General features: G+C 37.8%; 1 protein-coding gene across 1 annotated transcript; it reads left to right on the top strand.

Annotated features, from left to right (window-relative positions):
• The first annotated feature begins 8,059 nt into the window (after window positions 1-8,059).
• Window positions 8,060-15,210, top strand: LOC140562758 (leukocyte immunoglobulin-like receptor subfamily B member 2). The gene is made up of 6 exons (XM_072688617.1): window positions 8,060-8,066; window positions 8,553-8,816; window positions 11,115-11,396; window positions 13,955-14,233; window positions 14,460-14,576; window positions 14,697-15,210. The coding sequence occupies exons 1-6, from the start codon at window positions 8,060-8,062 to the stop codon at window positions 14,723-14,725; spliced, it is 978 nt and encodes a 325-aa protein (XP_072544718.1). The 3' UTR covers window positions 14,726-15,210.
• Window positions 15,211-25,104: the final 9,894 nt, after the last annotated feature.

Genomic DNA, 25,104 nt, shown 5'->3' with positions numbered 1-25,104 from the left:
TAAATATAAAGTCATATCAGAATATTATGACCACGACTGGATTGGAGTGAACAGAACCAGAACTGCAGTGACACTGACATGGTGGTGGCGTGTTAGTAGTGTGTTGCACTGGTACGAGTGGATCAGACGAGTCATCATTAATAGACTGATTTGCAGAAGTTAGTTATTACTGTTCATAATCAGTTCCTGTTTCTAAAGCTTTGCCACCTTTGTATATGTGTAAGATGTGTATTCAGTATTTATACATTAATGTTCATCAATATAGCTGCATGCTTTTAGAGCTATTTTACTCCCTCCCATCCTCACTCACGTGGTTGTGGTTTGTCTCTGTTGCACATCAGCAGTGGCTTCAACCATTGCAGGAGGGGGAGGAGATGCTAAAAGGGTTTTAGCTCATCTCATCCAGGCAGTTTCTCAGTAAAGAGCAGACTAAAACACATGTGCTTTTCTTTTAGATCAGCTACACTTTTAAATAAAGGATGTAAAAGGACGAGGTTTTCACTTTAAATACTGAAACAACTTGTTGATTCAACTCACAGTAGTTCAGTGTTCACACACTCGAGACCCTGCATCGTCTAATTCAAACAGCAGAACTGCATCAGATAAAGACTCATCAGACTATTCCCAGAGTCTATCAGCCATACACCACTCATACACAAGCATTTACAGGTTTTATTAAAATATATTATTACATATTATTAATCACTACATAATCAGTGGATTAGCTGGTTATTTAACTGGTCATAGACTATATGTATCATTTCATCAACTAAACTGATACAGAAAAGAGTGTCTGAGAGGAGCTCACAGTTTCAGTGTTAGTGGTCTGACTTCTGTTCCAGTGGAAGAGTGGAAATTACCTCATCAGCTGATGATGAACTAAAATAATACTGTTTAGATCATTTACACCCTTTACATCATGGAAAATACACACACACAATTGCACACACACACACACACACACACACACACACACACTCTCTCTCTATAAATGCATCCATCTGATTTCATGCATGTTGCTACCAGTTATAACCAATGATCAGTTTAACCACCTGAACTTCAACCACAAGAGCAAGAGCTAGCAGAAACACAGTCAACAGCCACAGCTCTTTCAGAAGTGCTATACTAACACTGCTGACCATCATGTTTGGACATAAACAGTTTAATGCTTTTATAACTGCACATGAAGAGTCTCTATAAAAAACGTTAAATTATTGTAACATATCGTCACTGTTGCACAAAAACCTGCATTTTTCACTTTCAAGAGCTGTTCTTAACATTGTATCACAATTTCCTGATGAACGAACGATGAGCTCTGAACTATCAGGTTCTGTGTTTCTTTCAAAGGAAAAATTAAGTCCGTTTATTTTGATAACAGTCATAAGAAGTGGGTAAGTGCACGTATATACCAATCAGCCATAAAATGAATACTATCCATGTTTCTACTCTCATTGTTGCTTCTATCAGCTCCACTTATCATATAGGAGCAGTTTGTAGTTCTATAATTACAGACTGTAGTTCATCTGTTTCTCTGTTACACTGTTATCCTCCTTTCACCCTGTTCTTCAATGGTCAGGACCCCACAGGACCACCACTGAGCAGGTAGTATTTGGGTGGTGGGTCTCAGCACTGTAGTTCTGGTCTGGTATGAGTGGATCAGACACAGTATTTCGGCTGGAGTTTTTAAACACCACGTCCACTCTATAAGACTAGGTTCACCTTGTAGATGTCCTTAATCAGTGGACATGACACAGACTCACAGGACACTGTTGATTGGACTGTTCTTTTTCCAGCTGTGATACTGAGGTGTTTAAAATGCTGATATAATGGACAATAAATGCAGAAACTAAGTTTTAGGCCTTCATCATTGTGCTGTGTATTTATCAATATAATGTGTGCTGTCAAACAAGTCCTTTTATGTAGGCACAGAGAAGCTAGAGAGAGAGAGGTAGCGGCAATCATGATCAGTGACAGCACGTTAAGAGGACATTAAGGCGTTGAAATGTTCTGCGGTTGTATAGAAATAGATCCAAGAGACATTCTGACTTGTGCAAATCTACTCTCATTCTTCTCAAATCTGTACTGAGCTTTTTAGACTTCCTCATTGTACTGTGTATTGCTCAGTCTAATTGCTGAGTTAGTAATTTATGTGGGTGTATTTTTGACACTGAATGTATAATTCTGATCCTTTGTTGACTTCAGATCCCTCCTCCCCCAATTACAACTTGTGCACCAAATTTCCATGACATTCATTCCCATGAGTTGTATATGTTCAAACACAGCTGTATGTATTATTAAGAAAAAGTTGGTGTTAATTTTATGGCTGATCAGTGTGTATGTGTATGTAGAAATTATTTATTTTACAAGATCCTATGATTCTGTTTGTCTTTACTGATGTCCAGGTCACACTAGTGATCACTACACCGGTTAACTACAAGGTTAATAGAGCTGGGTAGCCTACTAATCCAGCCCCAGTTTCCCAAAATATTCATGTTAATCAGCATGTTAATTTGGCCATTTGCTTCTACACTGTCATGTTGAACAGACATTAACTTTTTAATTAAAAAAAAAAAAAAAAATTTTAACATTAAATTCTAAATATTTTATTTATGTTTATTTATTTATTTTTGGACATGCCTACCATCACTCTCCTCCTACTGGCTCCACCTCTGATTGTAGTTATTTGAATATCTCTCTCTCTCTCTCTCTCTCTCTCTCTCGATTGCAGTAACTTTCGCTGTAAAGAAAAAGGAAGTGTTTGTTCAAAGCAGACTTCCGTTCAACCTGTTAGTTAGTCGGTGGTCAGTGAGACAGTATGGAGGTCAGTCCACTCTCTGTGCTGCTCTGTGAGTAACTCTTTTATTTATATCTTCATTAGAGTCAGAGCTGCTGCTGTATGAAGGTTTTTAAATGCATCTAGACCATGCATAATGCTGTGAGTCTAGATTTTCAGTCACACCCAGTACCACTATTAAATCCTAGGTGTTGTTTTTGACTCTGTTCTCTCGTTTGACACACACATATACTACATAGTCAAAACTGCATAATTTTGCCAAAGTGCAAAATGTATTCTGTTTACATGATGCTGAGAAGCTGGTCAATGCTTTTATAACCTATTGGACTATTGTAATGCCGTATTGGCTGGAAGCTCATGCAAATCATGAAACCGTAGAACCTGCCTTGTACACTTTGCTCACAAGATACAGGCCTACTGTCAGATCCTTGCTTTTAAAGATGATATGGGCGGAAGAACGTTCTCCAATAAAGCTCCTCAGCTCTTGAATGCACTTCCTGTTTCTGGATATTACTGCTGTTCTCTACTGTTCAGAGAACCTGTTTCTGACTATTCATATTACTAAACCCCTTTGTTCCTTTTCTCCTTTCATCTCTTCATCCCATGTCCTGAGCTGCCCCTGCTGTCTGCTCAATGCTGCAAGTCTATTCCTTTCCCTTGTATTGAGATGCCTTCTTTTTACTGTTCTGCCCTCTCCACTACATTGCATTGTGCATTACTCTCCACTTTTCTAGTACTTCTTATTTATGTAATTGGGTTATATTATGTATATTATAGCTTTATTTATTAATATAGCTGTATTTATAGTCAGGTTTACTGTTTCCTATTTGCCACTTCTTACTACTATTTTAAGTGCCTTTTTTATGCTGCTCTCTTGTTTGATTTTGCTGCTGTAAAAACTTTCCCCTACCTACCTACCTACCTGTCTACCTGTCTACCTGTCTATCTACCCTGCTGTCCACTGCAATGCTGTCCTGCTCTGGATTGTCACACTGTTTCATTTCTACCACATTAGATGTACATATGACTGTTTACCTGCATGGACTTTCACGTTAACACTGAACATGTACGCTCACTCCCATTCTCATAATTTATAGCTTAATGTCACATCTCGCTATTTATGTCCAGTTATTCTTGTTGTTCTGTTATTTGCAGAGTCGACCAGAGGAAGATGGAATCCTCTTTTGAGTTTTGGTTCCTCTAAAGTTATTGAACCAAATTTGTTTCTTACCATGAATATAAATTTAAACAGAACCCACAATGCAATTCCTGAAGCTTAATGTTTGCTTGCTTCATCCATTCCACAACTACTCTTGATGTGTTTTAGTATCACTGTCATGTTGAAACACTCAACTGTGGACAAGTTTTAACCTCTAGCTGATGGTTTGAGGTTTTGATGAAGAATTCTGAAGAAGTCATTGTGTAATATACTAGTTGCAATGTACCACAAAGCATTGCAAAGCAGCCACATGATCATATCACCACCAATCTTAACAGTTTTCTTGGGGTTGACCCCTCTGGTCAGTGTAGTACAAAGGTTTTTGGGTTGGTCTTGACCATCTGAATTCATTTCCTTTCAACCAAGTATGACAGTTTGGGTATTATTCTAGACTTTGGCAAAGTGGCTACACCTCCTAGTAATGACATATATTCATGATATTGTTCAAACTGATGTTCTTCGAATCTGTGGTTGTATAGAAATACTTTCTATAGACATTCCTGATTTGTGCAAATCTACTCTCATTCCCTCAAATCTGTACTAAGAGTTTTTCAGGACTTCCTCATTGTGCTTTGCATTGGTCTAACAATCTAACGAGTGCTGTCAAACAATTCCTTTTATGTTGGCACAGAGAAGCCACAGCTGTAGGCAATCATGGTCAGTGACAGAGGACATTAAGATGTTCAAATTGATTTTCTACCAATCTGTTCACAAATAGCTTCAAGAGACATTCCTGACTTGTGCAAATCTACTCTCATTCTTCTCAAATCTGTACGGAGCTTTTTAGACTTCCTCATTGTGCTGTGTATTGCTCAGTCTAATTGCTGAATTAGTAATGTATGTGGGTGTATGACATTGTGTGTATAATTATGATCCTTAATTATGACCCTTCTCTCCCAATTAAAACATGTGCACCAAATTCTATTTTTTGATGTAAGTTGTAACTCATTCTGCCTCAGACAAGGAAAGGTTCAAAGAAATCACTGAAAGCCCAATATTACCATAACATTCATTCCCATGAATTGTGTATGTTCTAACACAACTGTATGGATTATAAAAAATCTATAATTATATGACATTTGGGACAAAGACACATTTTTTCTAAATATCTTCTAACTAAATGGGTTGCCGTTTATCCCTGTTTCATGGAGAAAACTCACTTTAATGACTTAAGTCATTAAAAGCATTTTTCATGCTAACATGCTAATATGAAAAAATTGGCTTCTTTAAAAACATTTTAAACCAACTGTGTTCTAAAACAATGATTGATCATTACAAAGAGATGGATTATGTGCTGTGAAGCTGGTCTGAGTTTTGTCTCAGTTAAGATCTTATTCGTAAAGAGGAGTTCATAATTTATTTTAGGAAAATAGGAAAATTAGGAAATAATTTTCACCATGTTTTTTTAACCATGTTTTTTACTCATACTAACCACAGGACAATAGTTCTGCAGAGGGACAGAGTTACAAAACAGCCTTAAAAAGTACATATATATTTATTATTCCTTTGCTTCAACAATTTGGTAAAAAAGTGTCACCAAAATACATCACCTACCAAAAGATTACAAGGCCTGTCTATTAGTCAGTTAAATGAAAGGCTAGCTATCCACAGAACATAACCATGCTTCCCATAATAACAAATGCTGCATAACCCCTGTTAGTGCACTGACAGAAATACAGGCTCATATTAAATATCCAATACAGTCACATTTCAGAACTTCCTCAATCACAGAGGCTGCAGCCATTATCATACTAGTACATACCAAGGTGGCCAGACTGAAAAGGATTCACATTAAATTAATTAGTGAAACGTACACTTTAAAAATATTATTAATTAATTAATTATTTTTAAATCCTAATGAGAAATATGAGATATTGTATGGAGGCAAAACATGGTAATAATTGGTTGTGAATTGTCTACAGTACAGTGCTCCACACAATTCTGTGGTTACACTATAGGCTATATATAATTATTGCTATCCAAGTAGATTGTATGTCTATACAAATTTGATATCCATCACCTGGTAGTGATAGACATTTGTCATAGCAACAAAGAACTTTAACTGACAGAAACTTTACATTTATTTTTCTTTACAAAACTGAACTGGATGAAAATGCCCTTTTATTTAAATGAAAGTCTAAAATGTGTCCTCTAATTACGTGGGATTGGTTTGATTTAAAAATTGTAAATTTATACCAAGTGTAAAATGTGCCTTTGACCCAGATATTTTGAGGGGACTGTATATGAGACATGTGTAGACATTTTAAAATTTTTAAAAGGCAAGAATTTTAGGGTGGCACAGTAGTGCTGTAGGTAGTGTGTGTATGTGTGTGTGTGTGTGTGTGTGTGTGTGTGTGTGTGTGTGTGTGTGTGTGTGTCTGTTCATAGCTTCCGGGGCCAATAGTTGTGTGTTTGGGATTAATCCTTGCACAGGTCTCTCAGTCTGTAAGGAATGTTAACTCCTAAAAACACACATGGTAGGTGAACTGTTCTAAACAGCTCCTAAGAGTGAGTGAATGGTTCTGTGTGGTACCCTTTTATTGACTGGTTCCCTGTGCAGGCAGTATACCTGCATTGTGCCCAGTAATTGTGGACCCACTGCGACACTCACCAAGAAGATCGATGGACGGCATGAAGTTTAGTCAGTTGGTCACCATGCTTTTATAGGTGTGGTGGTGGTGCTCAGTGCAGTTGTATAAGTAATGGATCATCTAGTGGAACGGTGCAGTTGTATCAGTGGTGGATCATCTAGTGGAACAGTTCAGTGGTATCACTGGTGGATCATCTAGTGGAACAGTTCAGTTGTATCAGTGGTGGAGCATGTTGTGGAACAGTTCAGTTGTATCAGTGGTGGATCATCTAGTGGAACAGTTCAGTTGTATCAGTGGTGGATCATCTAGTGGAACAGTTCAGTGGTATCAGTGGTGGATCATCTAGTGGAACAGTTCAGTTGTATCAGTGGTGGATCATCTAGTGGAACAGTTCAGTTGAAAGGAATGCAGTGATTCTAAATGCTTCAGGACTGGCTGCACTGAATCCTGATGCTGTTCCTTCCATTCAGTTTCAGTATGAATAAGAGTTGGTTCACTTGTTTGAGTAATAAACTGTGTATATAAATGTAATGATACTCAGCTGATCTTGAACAGTGCTGAAACACTTTAAACCTTCAGTAATTTCATACTTCAGTAACTAAACTGTCCTGATGTGCAAAACTGTTCCTGCATCATGTCCTCTGTTTCTCTCCTTACTTTAGTGCTGATTGTGCTTTTCCACTGTGGACAAACTGAAGGTAAATCATTTACATTTACAGAATTATTTCATTTGTACAGATTATTCCTCATTCTTAATACCAAATTAATGCATGTCTACAAAATGAATAGAACCCTAAAAGCAGTACATACACTGTGTATTTAAGTGCAGTAAAATTGTAAATTAAGCTGAGCTTTACAACACTATCAACAGTAGATGCTGTAAGTCAAACAGGCCTTTTTGAAAAGTTCCGTTTTCTAAAGGATGAAGAATATTCATAATCTCAACAAAACAATCATGACTTTATTTACAACATAAGTCCTCAGTGTTTATGAACAGAGAGACTGGAGACTACAATGGAAGTACACTGATTATCTGGTTAAAGTAGCACCTAGAAAGTTCTTGAAGTTAATGTATTGAAAGGAAGCATGGGTCTAAATTTCTCTTTAATGAAGCAATAAAAGCATCTCATAATTTTCTGTAAAGAGAACTGAATTCACAGGTTTTACTGTCATATAATTAATCTAAATCAATTAATTAAATATATTAAATTAAACTATTATATCATATTTACAGTGTGTAATCTGAGGTTTAGTTTTAGATTTAGATTATAGGGGTTTACTCTATTGTCAGTTCTTTATTAATGGATATGATTCATTATTCCTTACTGCCATAGCTAATACTCTTTGTACTAATTCCCTCTGAGAAAAAAAATTGAGGATTAATTTGTGGTTATTTGTGAAACGTTTTTTTTTTTGTGTGTGTTTGTTTGTTTTTTAAGTTTTGCTAATTCAGTGATGGATGGTACCTTATGTGTCCTGTGGCTTTGCTTCTCCACTGCCACTTTATTCTATCTGTGAATCTCTCCCATTTTAATGTTCATTATTTCACTGGCTATCAGTAAAAACAAAAACAATAAAATCTTTTCTGATTTATGTCATTTTTAATAACCTGGAAACTTGCTTTACAAACTCCTTTTTTGAATTTAATAGAAATTTAAATATCAGTAATTATAATATCCAGAACTTACTTTACTTTTATTACTCAAATACATTTAGAAGCACTTTTCTACTTTAACACAAGACCAGGATCTGTGTTGTTCACCCCTGAATATCAGCATTCTGCACTGTGTAGCAACACTGCAGATACAATCAAACTACTGTAATATTCACACCAAATGTAGAATCTAGATTCTCTTTATGTACAAAGTCTGATCTTATCCTGATAAACTACTGTTTATATTGAAAAAGTAAAATCAGCTCTGATCTCTTCATCATTTCATCTCAACAGAACAACCAACGCCAACACTGAGGGTGTATCCTAACACCACTGTCTACACTGGAGACACACTTACTCTGACCTGTGATCTGCAGATCTCACTCACTGGATGGAAGTTTAGGTGGTACAAAGTCTCTCAGCAGTTAAATCCTCTGACTGAATATAAAGACACCAACACACTCAGTATAACAGTGTCTGATACAGCAGAGTATCAGTGTATAGCACACAGAGGAGAGTACTACACACAGTACAGTGATCCAGTCAGGATTACAGTTGGTAAGTAATAATTTTTCTTTTTAGAAAAGACTTGATTTCAGAATAATTGTAAGAAAATCCTGCAGTTATTTCAGATTATTCCACAGTGTTTAATACTGGTGTGTATCTTCATAAAGAGAGTTTCATATTTTATAAAAGTCTTTATTAAAAGATGCAGTCAGCTGAGTGTGTGTTCATCAGAGAGAGAGTCACTCTCACATGTGAATAGAAAGTGGAGGAGTCTGGAATTACGAGTGGTTTAAGAATAATGATCCTCTCAGTGAAGCTCAATGGAGGAAGAACTATGAAATCTCTAATGTTGATGGAACTGAATAGAATCAGTGTCTCTGTGATTTCAGGGAGTTTATTACTTCAGTGTTTATTAAAAGAGCAATAAATCCTCTCTAATCTGATTTAGCTGATCCTACTTTGGAGTTGTAAAACAGTAAAGTAAAATAAACAATACAGAAAAACACTGTAACACATCTGAAAAAAGAAAGCTCAAATGTACAGTTTAATATCTGTATGTTTTTATTTCATCAACTGGAGATAAATTCATTAGATGGTCAGACTTAAGAGAAGTCAGATTCTGTTACACTCAGCATTTTAATAATGATTTATAAAAGTTCAGTTTAACGTGTTTAGTTATTTTAACTTCATATCTTAGTGCTATTAAATGAAGACCAAATGTCCATGTCACGCCCGCGTCACTCGCAGGTGTTCACAGAGACTATGAGTTTTTCAGTCATGTCATGTCATGGACTCTTGTGTTGAAGAGGATTTTTCACGTTTTCACGTTATGTTCATCATTCACGGTTGTGTTTACTTCATGTGTTTTACTTCACGTCCTGTTAATACGTTCCACCTGTGGCTGGTGTGTTTAAGGAGGGCTGGCGACAGCAGCCAGTGCCGAGAATGAACTAAGGTGAACGCAGTGGTGGATCTGGTGGATCTGGTGTTGGATCTGGTGGATCTGGTGGGTCGTAGTGCAGACTGAATCCGTTGGGCTTGTCAACGGCCTCAGGTAGTAGAGGCTAACCTCCTTAGCCTAGGGACTCTAGTGTATCTGCCGAACCGTTACTGCCTGCTTACCTAAGGCCGTAGTGTACTGAAGGGATCTGTAGGGTTTGTTTATGTGAGTGAACTTAACTCACTACACTTCATTCTCGAAGCTTAGTCACGAAAGTCAGCTTAAGTACGGGCTCTAGTTATCGCCTGTGCTCAAAGAAGGTAACCCTGTCATTGTATCGGTTCTGTTGTTTGGGTTCAGCAGCGGATCTCTCAGCTCTGGAGGTCCAGTAAGTCTCAGAAGTGCCTGACCCGCGCTGTCTCTCTGTTTTACGGTTATCTCCAGGCACTGCCTGTAGGTTTAGGGTTTCTGGATCGTTCTCGCTCAGCCCTGGCATGCTAGCCTAGCCCTCGTCCCTCACCAGCCACAGGTGTGCTCTTGTTTGCCCAGTTTTCGGTGTCTCGTTTGTCTTTTGGTTTATCATTAATCCTGTTAACACTTGCTGCTTTTTCTTGAGTTCTGCCTGTTTTGAGTTAATAAACTCTCTCGCTTTGCTCCATCCCCTGCGAGGGTTCACCCTCATTGTCTGACCCAGTGGATCATGACAGTCCACATGTTTAAATATGTTTAAAAAAGGACACATTTCTTCATGGGGTGTCCTAACCTTTTCACATGACTGTATAATAAGGTAGTGATTTTTCAGAATCACTAAAGAAACGTGAGTCTATGTTTTTTAATATGTTCAGACTGTATAACAGTTAGACACTCTGTGTAAAACAGAGACAGAGAACAGAGAGATCTGCTGCTTTAGGGTTGATGGTGTGTAATGTGACGCTGGCCTGGGGAGGGGTCAACACCCAGATGCTAGCCAACATTCTCCTTCTGATTGGTTTAAAGTGTTTGCTGTTTCTTTAAATATTAAAAGTGGCAAAAGGAAATTATTCTAAAATGTTTTTTTTTTTACTGAAAACTTTGTTCTAAAGTGTATTTTTAATGTGCAGACACAGCTCCTAATATACATTCAAAATAATGTAATAATAATTCAGTAACTTTACTTTTATTACTCAAATACATTTAGAAGCACTTTTCTACTTTAAGACCAGGATCAGGATCTGTGTTGTTCACCCCTGAATCTGAGCATTCTGCACAGTGTAGCAACACTGCAGATACAATCAAACTACTGTAACATTTACACCAAATGTAGAATCTAGATTCTCTATGTACAAAGTCTGATCTTATCCTGATAAAACTACTGATTATATTGTAAAAGTAAAATCAGCTCTGATCTCTTCATCATTTCATCTCAACAGAAATACCCAAACCAACACTGAGGGTGGATCCTCACACCACTGTCTACACTGGAGACACACTTACTCTGACCTGTGATCTGCAGAGCTTACTCACTGGATGGAGGTTTAGGTGGTACAAAGACTCTCAGCAGTTAAATCCTCTGACTGAATATAAAGACACCAACACACTCAGTATAACAGCGTCTGATACAGGAACAGCAGAGTATCTGTGTATAGCACGCAGAGGACATGGAGGAGTTGACTACGACTCACACTACAGTGCTCCAGTCAAGATTACAGTTGGTAAGTAATCATTTCTGTTTTTCTTTTCAGAAAAGACTTGATTTCAGAATAATTGTAAGAAAATCCTGCAGTTATTTCAGATTATTCCACAGTGTTTAATACTGGTGTATATCTTCAGAGAGAGTTTCATATTTTATAAAAGTCTATTAAAAGATGCAGTCAGCTGAGTGTGTGTTCATCAGAGAGAGAGTCACTCTCACATGTGAATAGAAAGTGGAGGAGTCTGGAATTACGAGTGGTTTAAGAATAATGATCCTCTCAGTGAAGCTCAATGGAGGAAGAACTATGAAATCTCTAATGTTGATGGAACTGAATAGAATCAGTGTCTCTGTGATTTCAGGGAGCTTCACTAATGAACACTGACTCTACAATAAAAGGCACAGTGACAGTGAGTGGATTAAAACTTCAGTTAGATTTTGTTCAGACAGAAAGTGGAGGATGCAGTGAGAGGAAGTGTTTAGATGATTGACAGTTATGGTGTCGTATAGTGAATAATGTACAAACATCTGGAATTGTCTCTCAGTATGAATTTATTATTTTAAAGTAGGAATGAACAGAGTTTGATTGATTTCTGTGGTTAGAAAGGTTTTTACAGACAGACGTGAGTAGTGGGCAGTAAATCCTCTCTAATCTGATTTAGCAGATCCTACTTTATAGCTGTAAAACACAGTAAAATAAACAATATGAAAACATGTAACACATCTGAAAACAGAAACCTCAAATGTACAGTTTAATATCTGTATGTTTTTATTTCATCAACTGGAGATAAATTCATTAGCTGATCAGACTTGAGAGAAGTCTGTCAGATTCTGTTATACTCAGCATCACCTGTGCTCTACTCAGATTCCCTGACTGGAAAAGGAGCAGATTGAGTTTCCCAAAACCATCTTAACTTAAACATGGTTCTTAAAGGGTCGAGCGAGCATCACACTGAGCACTCTCTCTCTACCAGTTCAGATGATTTAAACACTGAGATGCTTTTGGGACACTGGTCCTGTGACAGTAACTGATCCTGAACATGAACTGCAGAAGTGATGGAGGAGGGTCAGCACACTTCTCTTTAGAGCACACAGTATCTCAGTGACTTCAGAGAGTTCAGATCCAGCACTCAACTAAAAGTAGTAGCTGAACTTTGTGAGGAACGTTTAGCTGACAGAGCAGATGTGGAAGATGCAGTGAGAGGAAGTGTTTAGGTGTTTGAGTAGTGGATGGCTTCTGTGTAGGAGCTGGAACTGAAAGCAGGCAGCCTGTACTATCAGACAATATACAGTCTGAATTTTCAGCCCCTGCTAGTTTTTGACAGCAAGGGTTTCCTCCTTACACACGTCCATGAAAATCAAACCTGTTTAGTCTCTTTCTGATGTAGATTCATGTACTTTCACATTAACAGTGGAAAGAGCTACCTGTAGGTCCCATGATGACATTTTGGGATTGTAAGAGTCTTTACTCATCTTGTGGTCTGCTCTCGGGCTGAACATGCAAGGATGGTCTGACCTGGTCATGTTAGTAAATTATTTTATGTAAATTATTTTTTCTTTTAAAGATCAGATTATAAAGATTATTCAATATGTTAAAGGTTTCTATGGAGTGTCCTAACGTTTTCACATGACTGTAAAATAATGTAGTGATCAGAATTACTAAGTGAACATGTTTGTTTCTAAATATATTCAGACTGTATAACAGTTAGAGATGCTGTGGGAAGAGGGGGAGTACAAAGAGATCTGCTGCTTTAGTGATGATGGTATGTGATGTGGTGCTGGATCTAGATTTCAGTTGATCTGTACAGTCATATGTGAGTATATTGTTTTCAGGAATCTCACCCAATTTTGTTTTTAAGGGAGTGTAAAGAGAGAAGAGATGGTAAAAGGTAGCATCAGTTAGTGTTAGATTTTAGCCTGGTGCAGATCCCTGTTTGCTTTATCCTACTTTTACTTCTCCAAATTGGAGCTCCTCTTCTGTAGACACTGACACAAGCTGCCGTCTCGAGACCTGACCCTGTTAAAGCAAGGACACACAGTCCTTTACTGAACTCAGTTTATTTATTTAATAATTTAAAACAGTTGCAGATAAATAGTCCTGAAATGTGGAGCTGCTGCAGTCTCATCAGTATCACCACTTCCTGCATTCTTGGTGAAATTTCAGCTTAATAAATGAATCTGTCTCCAAACTCTACTGAAGCTTTTACTGCATTTCACAGATTTCAGTCTTGGTGAAATGTGTTTACCCTCTTGTGAGAGTCAGTGTGAGTTTAGCTGATGTACTGAGATCAGTGTTTTCAGAGACAGTAAGAGTGTGTTGCTGTGTTGAAGATAATTACTGTGAACTGTGTTAAAGCCAGTATGATACATGTGTTTCATACAGCGTCTCTTGTTGAATTATGGGAATATATTATATATATGTTTTTCAGTTTTTCATAAATTCAATCTTAGTTAATTGCTAAGTATGTAAACTTCTAACCAGTAGCTGAATCTAATCTGAAGCTGGTTAATGTTATGAGAACATCAGTGTGATAAAGACTCTGATTTCATGATCTGAACTCTGTGCTTCATCTCCATCAGCAGTTAAACCTAAACCTGAACTCAGATCGAGGCTTAAAGGAGCTGCACTGAGAGGAAGCTCAGTGACTCTGGAGTGTGCCCTGGATCAGTCTGCTGGATGGAGGTTTTACTGGACTAAACACACACAGAACCCTCAGAATGAGTTCAGCACTGAAACACACTCCCACACCATCAGCTCAGTTAGTGTCTCTGATGGAGGTCAGTACTGGTGCAGAGCTGGGAGAGGAGACCCAGTTAACTACACCCCCTACAGTGATGCACTCTGGGTAAATGTTACTGGTGAGTAAGAACATTGGTAACAGATCTTGAATGTAGAAAGACAAGATGAAGATTCAGTTATTAAATGATTTATGTGTTACAATCTGGTCTCCCTGATCCTCTGACAAACACACACACAGAATTGCATATTCTCAGATATAGTCATAGACGGAATGTGTGTGTGTGTGTGTGTGTGTGTGTGTGTGTGTGTGTGTGTGTGTGTGTGTGTGTGTGTGTGTGTGTGTAGATCTGTCTATTCCAGAAACTCGATTCTCAGCCCTTAGTCTGCTCAGTAGTCTGCTGGCGATGTCTCCATATCTGCTGGTGTCCATCATACTGGGGGTCAAATGCTACAGAGCTCGAGGTAAGAACTCACAGTAAATACACTGTAAAGCTCACTGGATCAGAAATCTCTCTGTTCCACTTCAGCTGAATCAGGATCTCTGATTAAAGACTCATCTGTTCATCACTGTGTGTTTCACAGCTCAACCTGATGAGGTGAACAGGACGTAAGCTCTGATAGAAGGAAGAACATCTTACTGAGTGCTGAACTCCAAGTCTTCATGGAGTTCTAATCCTGTGAGCTTTCAGCACCCTGTTAGAGATCCTCCAGTCTGAAAGATCATCAGTAGAGGATTTTAACAGCAGCTTCATCCACTGAAACATCAACAGCCTTATTTACTCTCTGTCAGTAAGTGTAGTACTAGTAATGAGGCAGGTGTAGCGCTGTTTCAGCAGCTACAGACAGTCAAATAATTGTATTATTCATATATGTTTCTCTCGCACTGTCTGTATTTCCTCCTCAGTTTTAATACTTCGTATTATTATTTTATACATCTTTATAAACTGATTTGTCTTATCCTAAAATGTATATACTACAATAATCTTGCTTTTATACATTTAGTGGAATTTTAAGAAGAGACCAACTGAGCAATCTTTTTTATTTATTTTTCAATGTATTGCTGTAATATTGTATTGCCAGTTTCAAAATAAACATTATCAAGTGGAATTCTGTTTTGTATTACATTTTTACATTTAATGCTTACATAACTTAAATATGATTCTTTAAAAAAAACTGCCAATGTCAGCATTCCTTAAGTACTGATTATATTCACAATCTGATATGATGTAATGTCACATCATTTATCATGAAATTGACTACCCATATCAAACAGTCCAGGTCAACAACATTTTATCTTAGTTATTTATGAAGTTAAAGAATACGAAACTTTAAGAGACAATTTTAGAAGTGTTTTCCAAAAGCCTTCTATGTCCCCAAAATTATGAATGTCTTTTAAGCAGTTATTTATTGACTCTGCCTCTGGGGAAGTGAGCAGTTATTTGCCTTTGAAAAAGATGGGCTGCAGGTCGAAAAGAGTGGGTACAGCTAAAACTGAAAAAAATGCTACAGTGAAGAAGAGGCACCCTAAAACCTACAAAAAAACACAATAACAAACACGGGTCACTTATCCACAACAAACTGAAGTAAAAACGTTCCTTAATATTTGCATTTGTGTTTCCAAGCCGGCCTAAAGTCTCCTGGTAATTCTACAGGGATGTTTCTTTCTTCTCTTTCCTCCTCCTCCTCATCTTCCTCATTTTCCCCATCAGTAAGGTGTATGCCAGCAAGTACTGCAATGATATGCAGCATAGCACATACAACAATGATGGCACAGCGGCACTCTGGTCAACACTGAAATTCCACTGATGCTTAAACCTCTCACCTCTCTGTCTCAGTATGGGGATTCAAGACATGAGTGAGTAAGTAGCTTTAGAGTGGATAACCCAGTGGTCACCCAGTACATATGCACCAGCAAATGCACCATCCCTTGCCAGCTGATACACTCCAGAATTTGTCCAGAAGAAGGGGTCATGTGTACTCCCAGGCCAAAATAATATATATATTATTATATTACATGCAGCAGATTTGCTTAGGCCAGGGTCATTACCAAGAGCCTGCAGAAAACCACCACTGGAATAAAACAAAAGAGCTGTCAGTAGCTGAATGGTGGGGCTAAGGGCAACATTTCATCTGGTTCCTCTTATCATCTCCTCCTCCACCAAGAAGATGATCTCCCACCTGAGGAAGTTGGTATCTGTGACAATTCATAAAATCACGAAGGTCAAGTGAATGTAAACAATGTGCTGCATTAAGACAAGCTGCCTGGTCTTGTGGATTACGTCATTGTTATAAGTGACGTCTCTGAATTAGGAACAATATTCTTTGTGCAGCCGACCATGTTCATCACACAAGCACCACTGTCAGCCTTCCTCTTGGTTACGTGTTTTGGTGCATTCTTAATCAGTCAGTTTGATTGGTTGATCTACTATTGTTACACAAAAAATATTAAATTAGTTTTATTTAAATGTGAACATCAACAAATACTGTGTACTTGATTTTTGAGTAAATTTGATGATTGTTTACACTGAATGTAATGGATGTGATACAATTTCAATTTCAAAAATAAATATTGATTTTCATTCATTCCTGTTTTTATATGTACAGAGGTGCTTTTGCTGTGAATGGAACCAGTGAATCAGTGAGTTTCAAAAGGAGCATTGGCGGCCTCTGTCATTTTTGAGGCAGAACTGCATGTGAACAAGTTAGGAAGTACCTAGTTAGTTACAAATGGGTCAGAATACTTTTAAATTTATGAAATGAGTAAAAGTACTGCAGTATCTACTGTGGAAAATGACTCAGTAGTAAACCAATCCTGGTCTTAATCCTAATCTCAACCCTAACTGCTGTGTTTGGTCCACTTATATGGATCCTTTACCCATTCACCACACATGTAATATAAAGAAAATTAGAAGTGATTATGGGGTCATGGCTAGGTGGTGTCGCTACCTCCTAGAAATACTGCAGTACAGTATAATGAACTACCATTGGACAGTGACAATAAACAGAAGCACTAGTGCAAGACAACAAACAAGACCAGGACAACAGGTGCACAGACAGTACAACATGTGTGTAAACAGTACTGCAGTGTTGCAGCAGAGGTGTTGTAGTACGTATACATTAATAAAGTGTACAGTGCAGGTGAATGAGTATTAGCTTACTGTTCCAGTGTTTCAGACTTAGTGTTTAGTATTAGAGAGTTCAGAGTACAATGTGCATAAAGGCCCACATGAGCAGCTGGAGCTCAGTGTGTAAACGTACTGAGGACGTTTAGGTCAGGGTTTAGATCAGCATCAGTCTGTATAAAAACTGTTCTTGAGTCTGGTGGTTCTGGCTCGGATGTTCTGGTATGTCTTTCCAGAAGACAAGGGTAAGAACAGGAAGTGGATGTGGTTTGTGTGGGGTAAAAGGAGATGCTGCTGGCTTTTCTCAGGCCTCTCTTGTTGTAGATGTCCTGTATGGGAGGAAGTGCAGCTGTGGTAATGTGCTGGTTGGTTTACACCACCCTCTGTAGGGCCTTGTGTTTATCAGCAGTGGTGCTGTCATACCACACCGTAACGCAGCCAGTCAGAATAAATATAAAGTCATATCAGAATATTATGACCACGACTGGATTGGAGTGAACAGAACCAGAACTGCAGTGACACTGACATGGTGGTGGCGTGTTAGTAGTGTGTTGCACTGGTACGAGTGGATCAGACGAGTCATCATTAATAGACTGATTTGCAGAAGTTAGTTATTACTGTTCATAATCAGTTCCTGTTTCTAAAGCTTTGCCACCTTTGTATATGTGTAAGATGTGTATTCAGTATTTATACATTAATGTTCATCAATATAGCTGCATGCTTTTAGAGCTATTTTACTCCCTCCCATCCTCACTCACGTGGTTGTGGTTTGTCTCTGTTGCACATCAGCAGTGGCTTCAACCATTGCAGGAGGGGGAGGAGATGCTAAAAGGGTTTTAGCTCATCTCATCCAGGCAGTTTCTCAGTAAAGAGCAGACTAAAACACATGTGCTTTTCTTTTAGATCAGCTACACTTTTAAATAAAGGATGTAAAAGGACGAGGTTTTCACTTTAAATACAGAAACAACTGGTTGATTCAACTCACAGTAGTTCAGTGTTCACACACTCGAGACCCTGCATCGTCTAATTCAAACAGCAGAACTGCATCAGATAAAGACTCATCAGACTATTCCCAGAGTCTATCAGCCATACACCACTCATACACAAGCATTTACAGGTTTTATTAAAATATATTATTACATATTATTAATCACTACATAATCAGTGGATTAGCTGGTTATTTAACTGGTCATAGACTATATGTATCATTTCATCAACTAAACTGATACAGAAAAGAGTGTCTGAGAGGAGCTCACAGTTTCAGTGTTAGTGGTCTGACTTCTGTTCCAGTGGAAGAGTGGAAATTACCTCATCAGCTGATGATGAACTAAAATAATACTGTTTAGATCATTTACACCCTTTACATCATGGAAAATACACACACACAATTGCACACACACACACACACACACACACACACTCTCTCTCTATAAATGCATCCATCTGATTTCATGCATGTTGCTACCAGTTATAACCAATGATCAGTTTAACCACCTGAACTTCAACCACAAGAGCAAGAGCTAGCAGAAACACAGTCAACAGCCACAGCTCTTTCAGAAGTGCTATACTAACACTGCTGACCATCATGTTTGGACATAAACAGTTTAATGCTTTTATAACTGCACATGAAGAGTCTCTATAAAAAACGTTAAATTATTGTAACATATCGTCACTGTTGCACAAAAACCTGCATTTTTCACTTTCAAGAGCTGTTCTTAACATTGTATCACAATTTCCTGATGAACGAACCAATACGTTACTAAATTAATAAAATGAATGGATCATATGTTCATTTGAGATTAGAGCTGCTGCTGTATGAAGGTGTCTAAATGCAGTCTGGAAGCTCTGAACTATCAGGTTCTGTGTTTCTTTCAAAGGAAAAATTAAGTCCGTTTATTTTGATAACAGTCATAAGAAGTGGGTAAGTGCATGTATATACCAATCAGCCATAAAATGAATACTATCCATGTTTCTACTCTCATTGTTGCTTCTATCAGCTCCACTTATCATATAGGAGCAGTTTGTAGTTCTATAATTACAGACTGTAGTTCATCTGTTTCTCTGTTACACTGTTATCCTCCTTTCACCCTGTTCTTCAATGGTCAGGACCCCACAGGACCACCACAGAGCAGGTAGTATTTGGGTGGTGGGTCTCAGCACTGTAGTTCTGGTCTGGTATGAGTGGATCAGACACAGTATTTCGGCTGGAGTTTTTAAACACCACGTCCACTCTATAAGACTAGGTTCACCTTGTAGATGTCCTTAATCAGTGGACATGACACAGACTCACAGGACACTGTTGATTTGACTGTTCTTTTTCCAGCTGTGATACTGAGGTGTTTAAACGCTGATATAATGGACAATAAATGCAGAAACTAAGTTTTAGGCCTTCATCATTGTGCTGTGTATTTATCAATATAATGTGTGCTGTCAAACAATTCCTTTTATGTAGGCACAGAAAAGCTAGAGAGAGAGAGGTAGCGGCAATCATGATCAGTGACAGCACGTTAAGAGGACATTAAGGCGTTGAAATGTTCTGCGGTTGTATAGAAATAGATCCAAGAGACATTCTGACTTGTGCAAATCTACTCTCATTCTTCTCAAATCTGTACTGAGCTTTTTAGACTTCCTCATTGTACTGTGTATTGCTCAGTCTAATTGCTGAGTTAGTAATTTATGTGGGTGTATTTTTGACACTGAATGTATAATTCTGATCCTTTGTTGACTTCAGATCCCTCCTCCCCCAATTACAACTTGTGCACCAAATTTCCATGACATTCATTCCCATGAGTTGTATATGTTCAAACACAGCTGTATGTATTATTAAGAAAAAGTTGGTGTTAATTTTATGGCTGATCAGTGTGTATGTGTATGTAGAAATTATTTATTTTACAAGATCCTATGATTCTGTTTGTCTTTACTGATGTCCAGGTCACACTAGTGATCACTACACCGGTTAACTACAAGGTTAATAGAGCTGGGTAGCTTACTAATTCAGCCCCAGTTTCCCAAAATATTCATATTAATCAGCATGTTAATTTGGCCATTTGCTTCTACACTGTCATGTTGAACAGACATTAACTTTTTAATTTAAAAAAATAATAATTTAATTTTAACATTAAATTCTAAATATTTTATTTATGTTTATTTATTTATTTTTGGACATGCCTACCATCACCCTCCTCCTACTGGCTCCACCTCTGATTGTAGTTATTTGAATATCTCTCTCTCTCTCTCTCTCTCTCTCTCTCTCTCTCTCTCTCTCTCTCTCGATTGCAGTAACCTTCGCTGTAAAGAAAAAGGAAGTGTTTGTTTAAAGCAGACTTCCGTTCAACCTGTTAGTTAGTCAGTGGTCAGTGAGACAGTATGGAGGTCAGTCCACTCTCTGTGCTGCTCTGTGAGTAACTCTTTTATTTATATCTTCATTAGAGTCAGAGCTGCTGCTGTATGAAGGTTTTTAAATGCATCTAGACCATGCTTAATGCTGTGAGTCTAGATTTTCAGTCACACCCAGTACCACCCAGTACACACATATACTACATAGTCAAAACTGCATAATTTTGCCAAACTGCAAAATGTATTCTGTTTACATGATGCTGAGAAGCTGGTCAATGCTTTTATAACCTATTGGACTATTGTAATGCCGTATTGGCTGGAAGCTCATGCAAATCATGAAACCGTAGAACCTGCCTTGTACACTTTGCTCACAAGATGCAGGCCTACTGTCAGATCCTTGCTTTTAAAGATGATATGGGCGGAAGAACGTTCTCCAATAAATCTCCTCAGCTCTTGAATACACTTCATGTTTCTGGATATTACTGCTGTTCTCTACTGTTCAGAGAACCTGTTTCTGACTATTCATATTACTAAACCCCTTTGTTCCTTTTCTCCTTTCATCTCTTCATCCCATGTCCTGAGCTGCCCCTGCTGTCTGCTCAATGCTGCAAGTCTATTCCTTTCCCTTGTATCGAGATGCCTTCTTCCTACTGTTCTGCCCTCTCCACTACATTGCATTGTGCTTTACTCTCCACTTTTCTAGTACTTCTTATTTATATAATTGGGTTATATTATGTATTATGTATTATAGCTTTATTTATTAATATAGCTGTATTTATAGTCAGGTTTACTGTTTCCTATTTGCTACTTCTTACTACTATTTTAAGTGCCTTTATTATGCTGCTCTCTTGTTTGATGTTGCTGCTGTAAAAACTTTCCCCTATCTATCTATCTATCTATCTATCTATCTATCTATCTATCTATCTATCTACCTACCTACCTACTTACCTACCTACCTACCTACCTACCTACCTGTCTGTCTATCTACCCTGCTGTCCACTGCAATGCTGTCCTGCTCTGGATTGTCACACTGTTTCATTTCTACCACATTAGATGTACATATGACTCTTTACCTGCATGGACTTTCACGTTAACACTGAACATGTACACTGACTCCCATTCTCATAATTTATAGCTTAATGTCACATCTCGCTATTTATGTTATTCTTGTTGTTCTGTTATTTGCAGAGGAAGATGGAATCCTCTTTTGAGTTTTGGTTCCTCTAAAGTTATTGAACCAAATTTGTTTCTTACCATGAATATAAATTTAAACAGAACCCACAAAGCAATTCCTGAAGCTTAATGTTTGCTTGCTTCATCCATTCCACAACTACTCTTGATGTGTTTTAGTATCACTGTCATGTTGAAACACTCAACTGTGGACAAGTTTTAACCTCTAGCTGATGGTTTGAGGTTTTGATGAAGAATTCTGAAGAAGTCATTGTGTAATATACTAGTTGCAATGTACCACAAAGCATTGCAAAGCAGCCACATGATCATATCACCACCAAGCTTAACAGTTTTCTTGGGGTTGACCCCTCTGGTCAGTGTAGTACAAAGGTTTTTGGGTTGGTCTTGACCATCTGAATTCATTTCCTTTCAACCAAGTATGACAGTTTGGGTATTATTCTAGACTTTGGCAAAGTGGCTACACCTCCTAGTAATGACATATATTCATGATATTGTTCAAACTGATGTTCTTCGAATCTGTGGTTGTATAGAAATACTTTCTATAGACATTCCTGATTTGTGCAAATCTACTCTCATTCCCTCAAATCTGTACTAAGAGTTTTTCAGGACTTCCTCATTGTGCTTTGCATTGGTCTAACAATCTAACGAGTGCTGTCAAACAATTCCTTTTATGTTGGCACAGAGAAGCCACAGCTGTAGGCAATCATGGTCAGTGACAGAGGACATTAAGATGTTCAAATTGATTTTCTACCAATCTGTTCACAAATAGCTTCAAGAGACATTCCTGACTTGTGCAAATCTACTCTCATTCTTCTCAAATCTGTACAGAGCTTTTTAGACTTCCTCATTGTGCTGTGTATTGCTCAGTCTAATTGCTGAATTAGTAATGTATGTGGGTGTATGACATTGTGTGTATAATTATGATCCTTAATTATGACCCTTCTCTCCCAATTAAAACATGTGCACCAAATTCTATTTTTTGATGTAAGTTGTAATTCATTCTGCCTCAGACAAGGAAAGGTTCAAATAAATCACTGAAAGCCCAATATTACCATAACATTCATTCCCATACATTGTGTATGTTCTAACACAACTGTATGGATTAAAAAAAATCTATAATTATATGACATTTGGGACAAAGACACATTTTTCCTAAATATCTTCTAACTAAATGGGTTGCCGTTTATCCCTGTTTCATGGAGAAAACTCACTTTAATGACTTAAGTCATTAAAAGCATTTTTCATGCTAACATGCTAATATGAAAAAATTGGCTTCTTTAAAAACATTTTAAACCAACTGTGTTCTAAAACAATGATTGATCATTACTAAGAGATGGATTATGTGCTGTGAAGCTGGTCTGAGTTTTGTCTGAGTTAAGATCTTATTCGTAAAGAGGAGTTCATAATTTATTTTAGGAAAATAGGAAAATTAGCAAATAATTTTCACCATGTTTTTTTAACCATGTTTTTTACTCATACTAACCACAGGACAATAGTTCTGCAGAGGGACAGAGTTACAAAACAGCCTTAAAAAGTACATAAATATTTATTATTCCTTTGCTTCAACAATTTGGTAAAAAAGTGTCACCAAAATACATCACCTACCAAAAGATTACAAGGCCTGTCTATTAGTCAGTTAAATGAAAGGCTAGCTATCCACAGAACATAACCATGCTTCCCATAATAACAAATGCTGCATAACCCCTGTTAGTGCACTGACAGAAATACAGGCTCATATTAAATATCCAATACAGTCACATTTCAGAACTTCCTCAATCACAGAGGCTGCAGCCATTATCATACTAGTACATACCAAGGTGGCCAGACTGAAAAGGATTCACATTAAATTAATTAGTGAAACGTACACTTTAAAAATATGAATTATTTTTAAATCCTAATGAGAAATATGAGATTTTGTATGGAGACAAAACATGGTAATGATTGGTTGTGAATTGTCTACAGTACAATGCTCCACACAATTCTGTGGTCACACTATAGGCTATATATAATTATTGCTATCCAAGTAGATTGTATGTCTATACAAATTTGATATCCATCACCTGGTAGTGATTGAAATTTGTCATAGCAACAAAGAACTTTAACTGAAAGAAACTTTACATTTATTTTTCTTTACAAAACTGAACTGGATGAAAATACCCTTTTATTTAAATGAAAGTCTGAAATGTGTCCTCTAATTACGTGGGATTGGTTTGATTTAAAAATTGTAAATTTATACCAAGTGTAAAATGTGCCTTTGACCCAGATATTTTGAGGGGACTGTATATGAGACATGTGTAGACATTTTAATATTTTTAAAAGGCAAGAATTTTAGGGTGGCACAGTAGTGCTGTAGGTTGTGTGCGTGTGTGTGTGTGTGTGTGTGTGTGTGTGTGTGTGTGTGTGTGTGTGTCTGTTCATAGCTTCCGGGGCCAATAGTTTTGGGTTTGGGATTAATCCTTGCACAGGTCTCTCAGTCTGTAAGGAATGTTAACTCCTAAAAACACACATGGTAGGTGAACTGTGCTAAACAGCTCCTAGGAGTGAGTGAATGGTTGTGTGGGGTACCCTTTTATTGACTGGTTCCCTGTGCAGGCAGTATACCTGCATTGTGCCCAGTAATTCCAGGTAGGCTCTGGACCCACTGCGACACTCACCAAGAAGATCGATGGACGGCATGAAGTTTAGTCAGTTGGTCACCATGCTTTTATAGGTGTGGTGGTGGTGCTCAGTGCAGTTGTATCAGTGGTGGATCATCTAGTGGAACGGTGCAGTTGTATCAGTGGTGGATCATCTAGTGGAACAGTTCAGTGGTATCACTGGTGGATCATCTAGTGGAACAGTTCAGTGGTATCACTGGTGGATCATCTAGTGGAACAGTTCAGTTGTATCAGTGGTGGATCATCTAGTGGAACAGTTCAGTGGTATCAGTGGTGGATCATCTAGTGGAACAGTTCAGTTGTATCAGTGGTGGATCATCTAGTGGAACAGTTCAGTGGTATCAGTGGTGGATCATCTAGTGGAACAGTTCAGTGGTATCAGTGGTGGATCATCTAGTGGAACAGTTCAGTGGTATCAGTGGTGGATCATCTAGTGGAACAGTTCAGTTGAAAGGAATGCAGTGATTCTCGATGCTTCAGGACTGGCTGCACTGAATCCTGATGCTGTTCCTTCCATTCAGTTTCAGTATGAATAAGAGTTGATTCACTTGTTTGAGTAATAAACTGTGTATATAAATGTAATGATACTCAGCTGATCTTGAACAGTGCTGAAACACTTTGAACCTTCTGTAATTTCATACTTCAGTAACTAAACTGTCCTGATGTGAAAACTGTTCCTGCATC

The sequence above is a fragment of the Salminus brasiliensis genome, chromosome 9 (assembly GCF_030463535.1).
Source record: "Salminus brasiliensis chromosome 9, fSalBra1.hap2, whole genome shotgun sequence".
NCBI lineage: Eukaryota > Metazoa > Chordata > Actinopteri > Characiformes > Bryconidae > Salminus > Salminus brasiliensis.
Note: the sequence above shows the minus strand (reverse complement) of the source record. Positions and strands in the feature narration are given on the sequence as shown.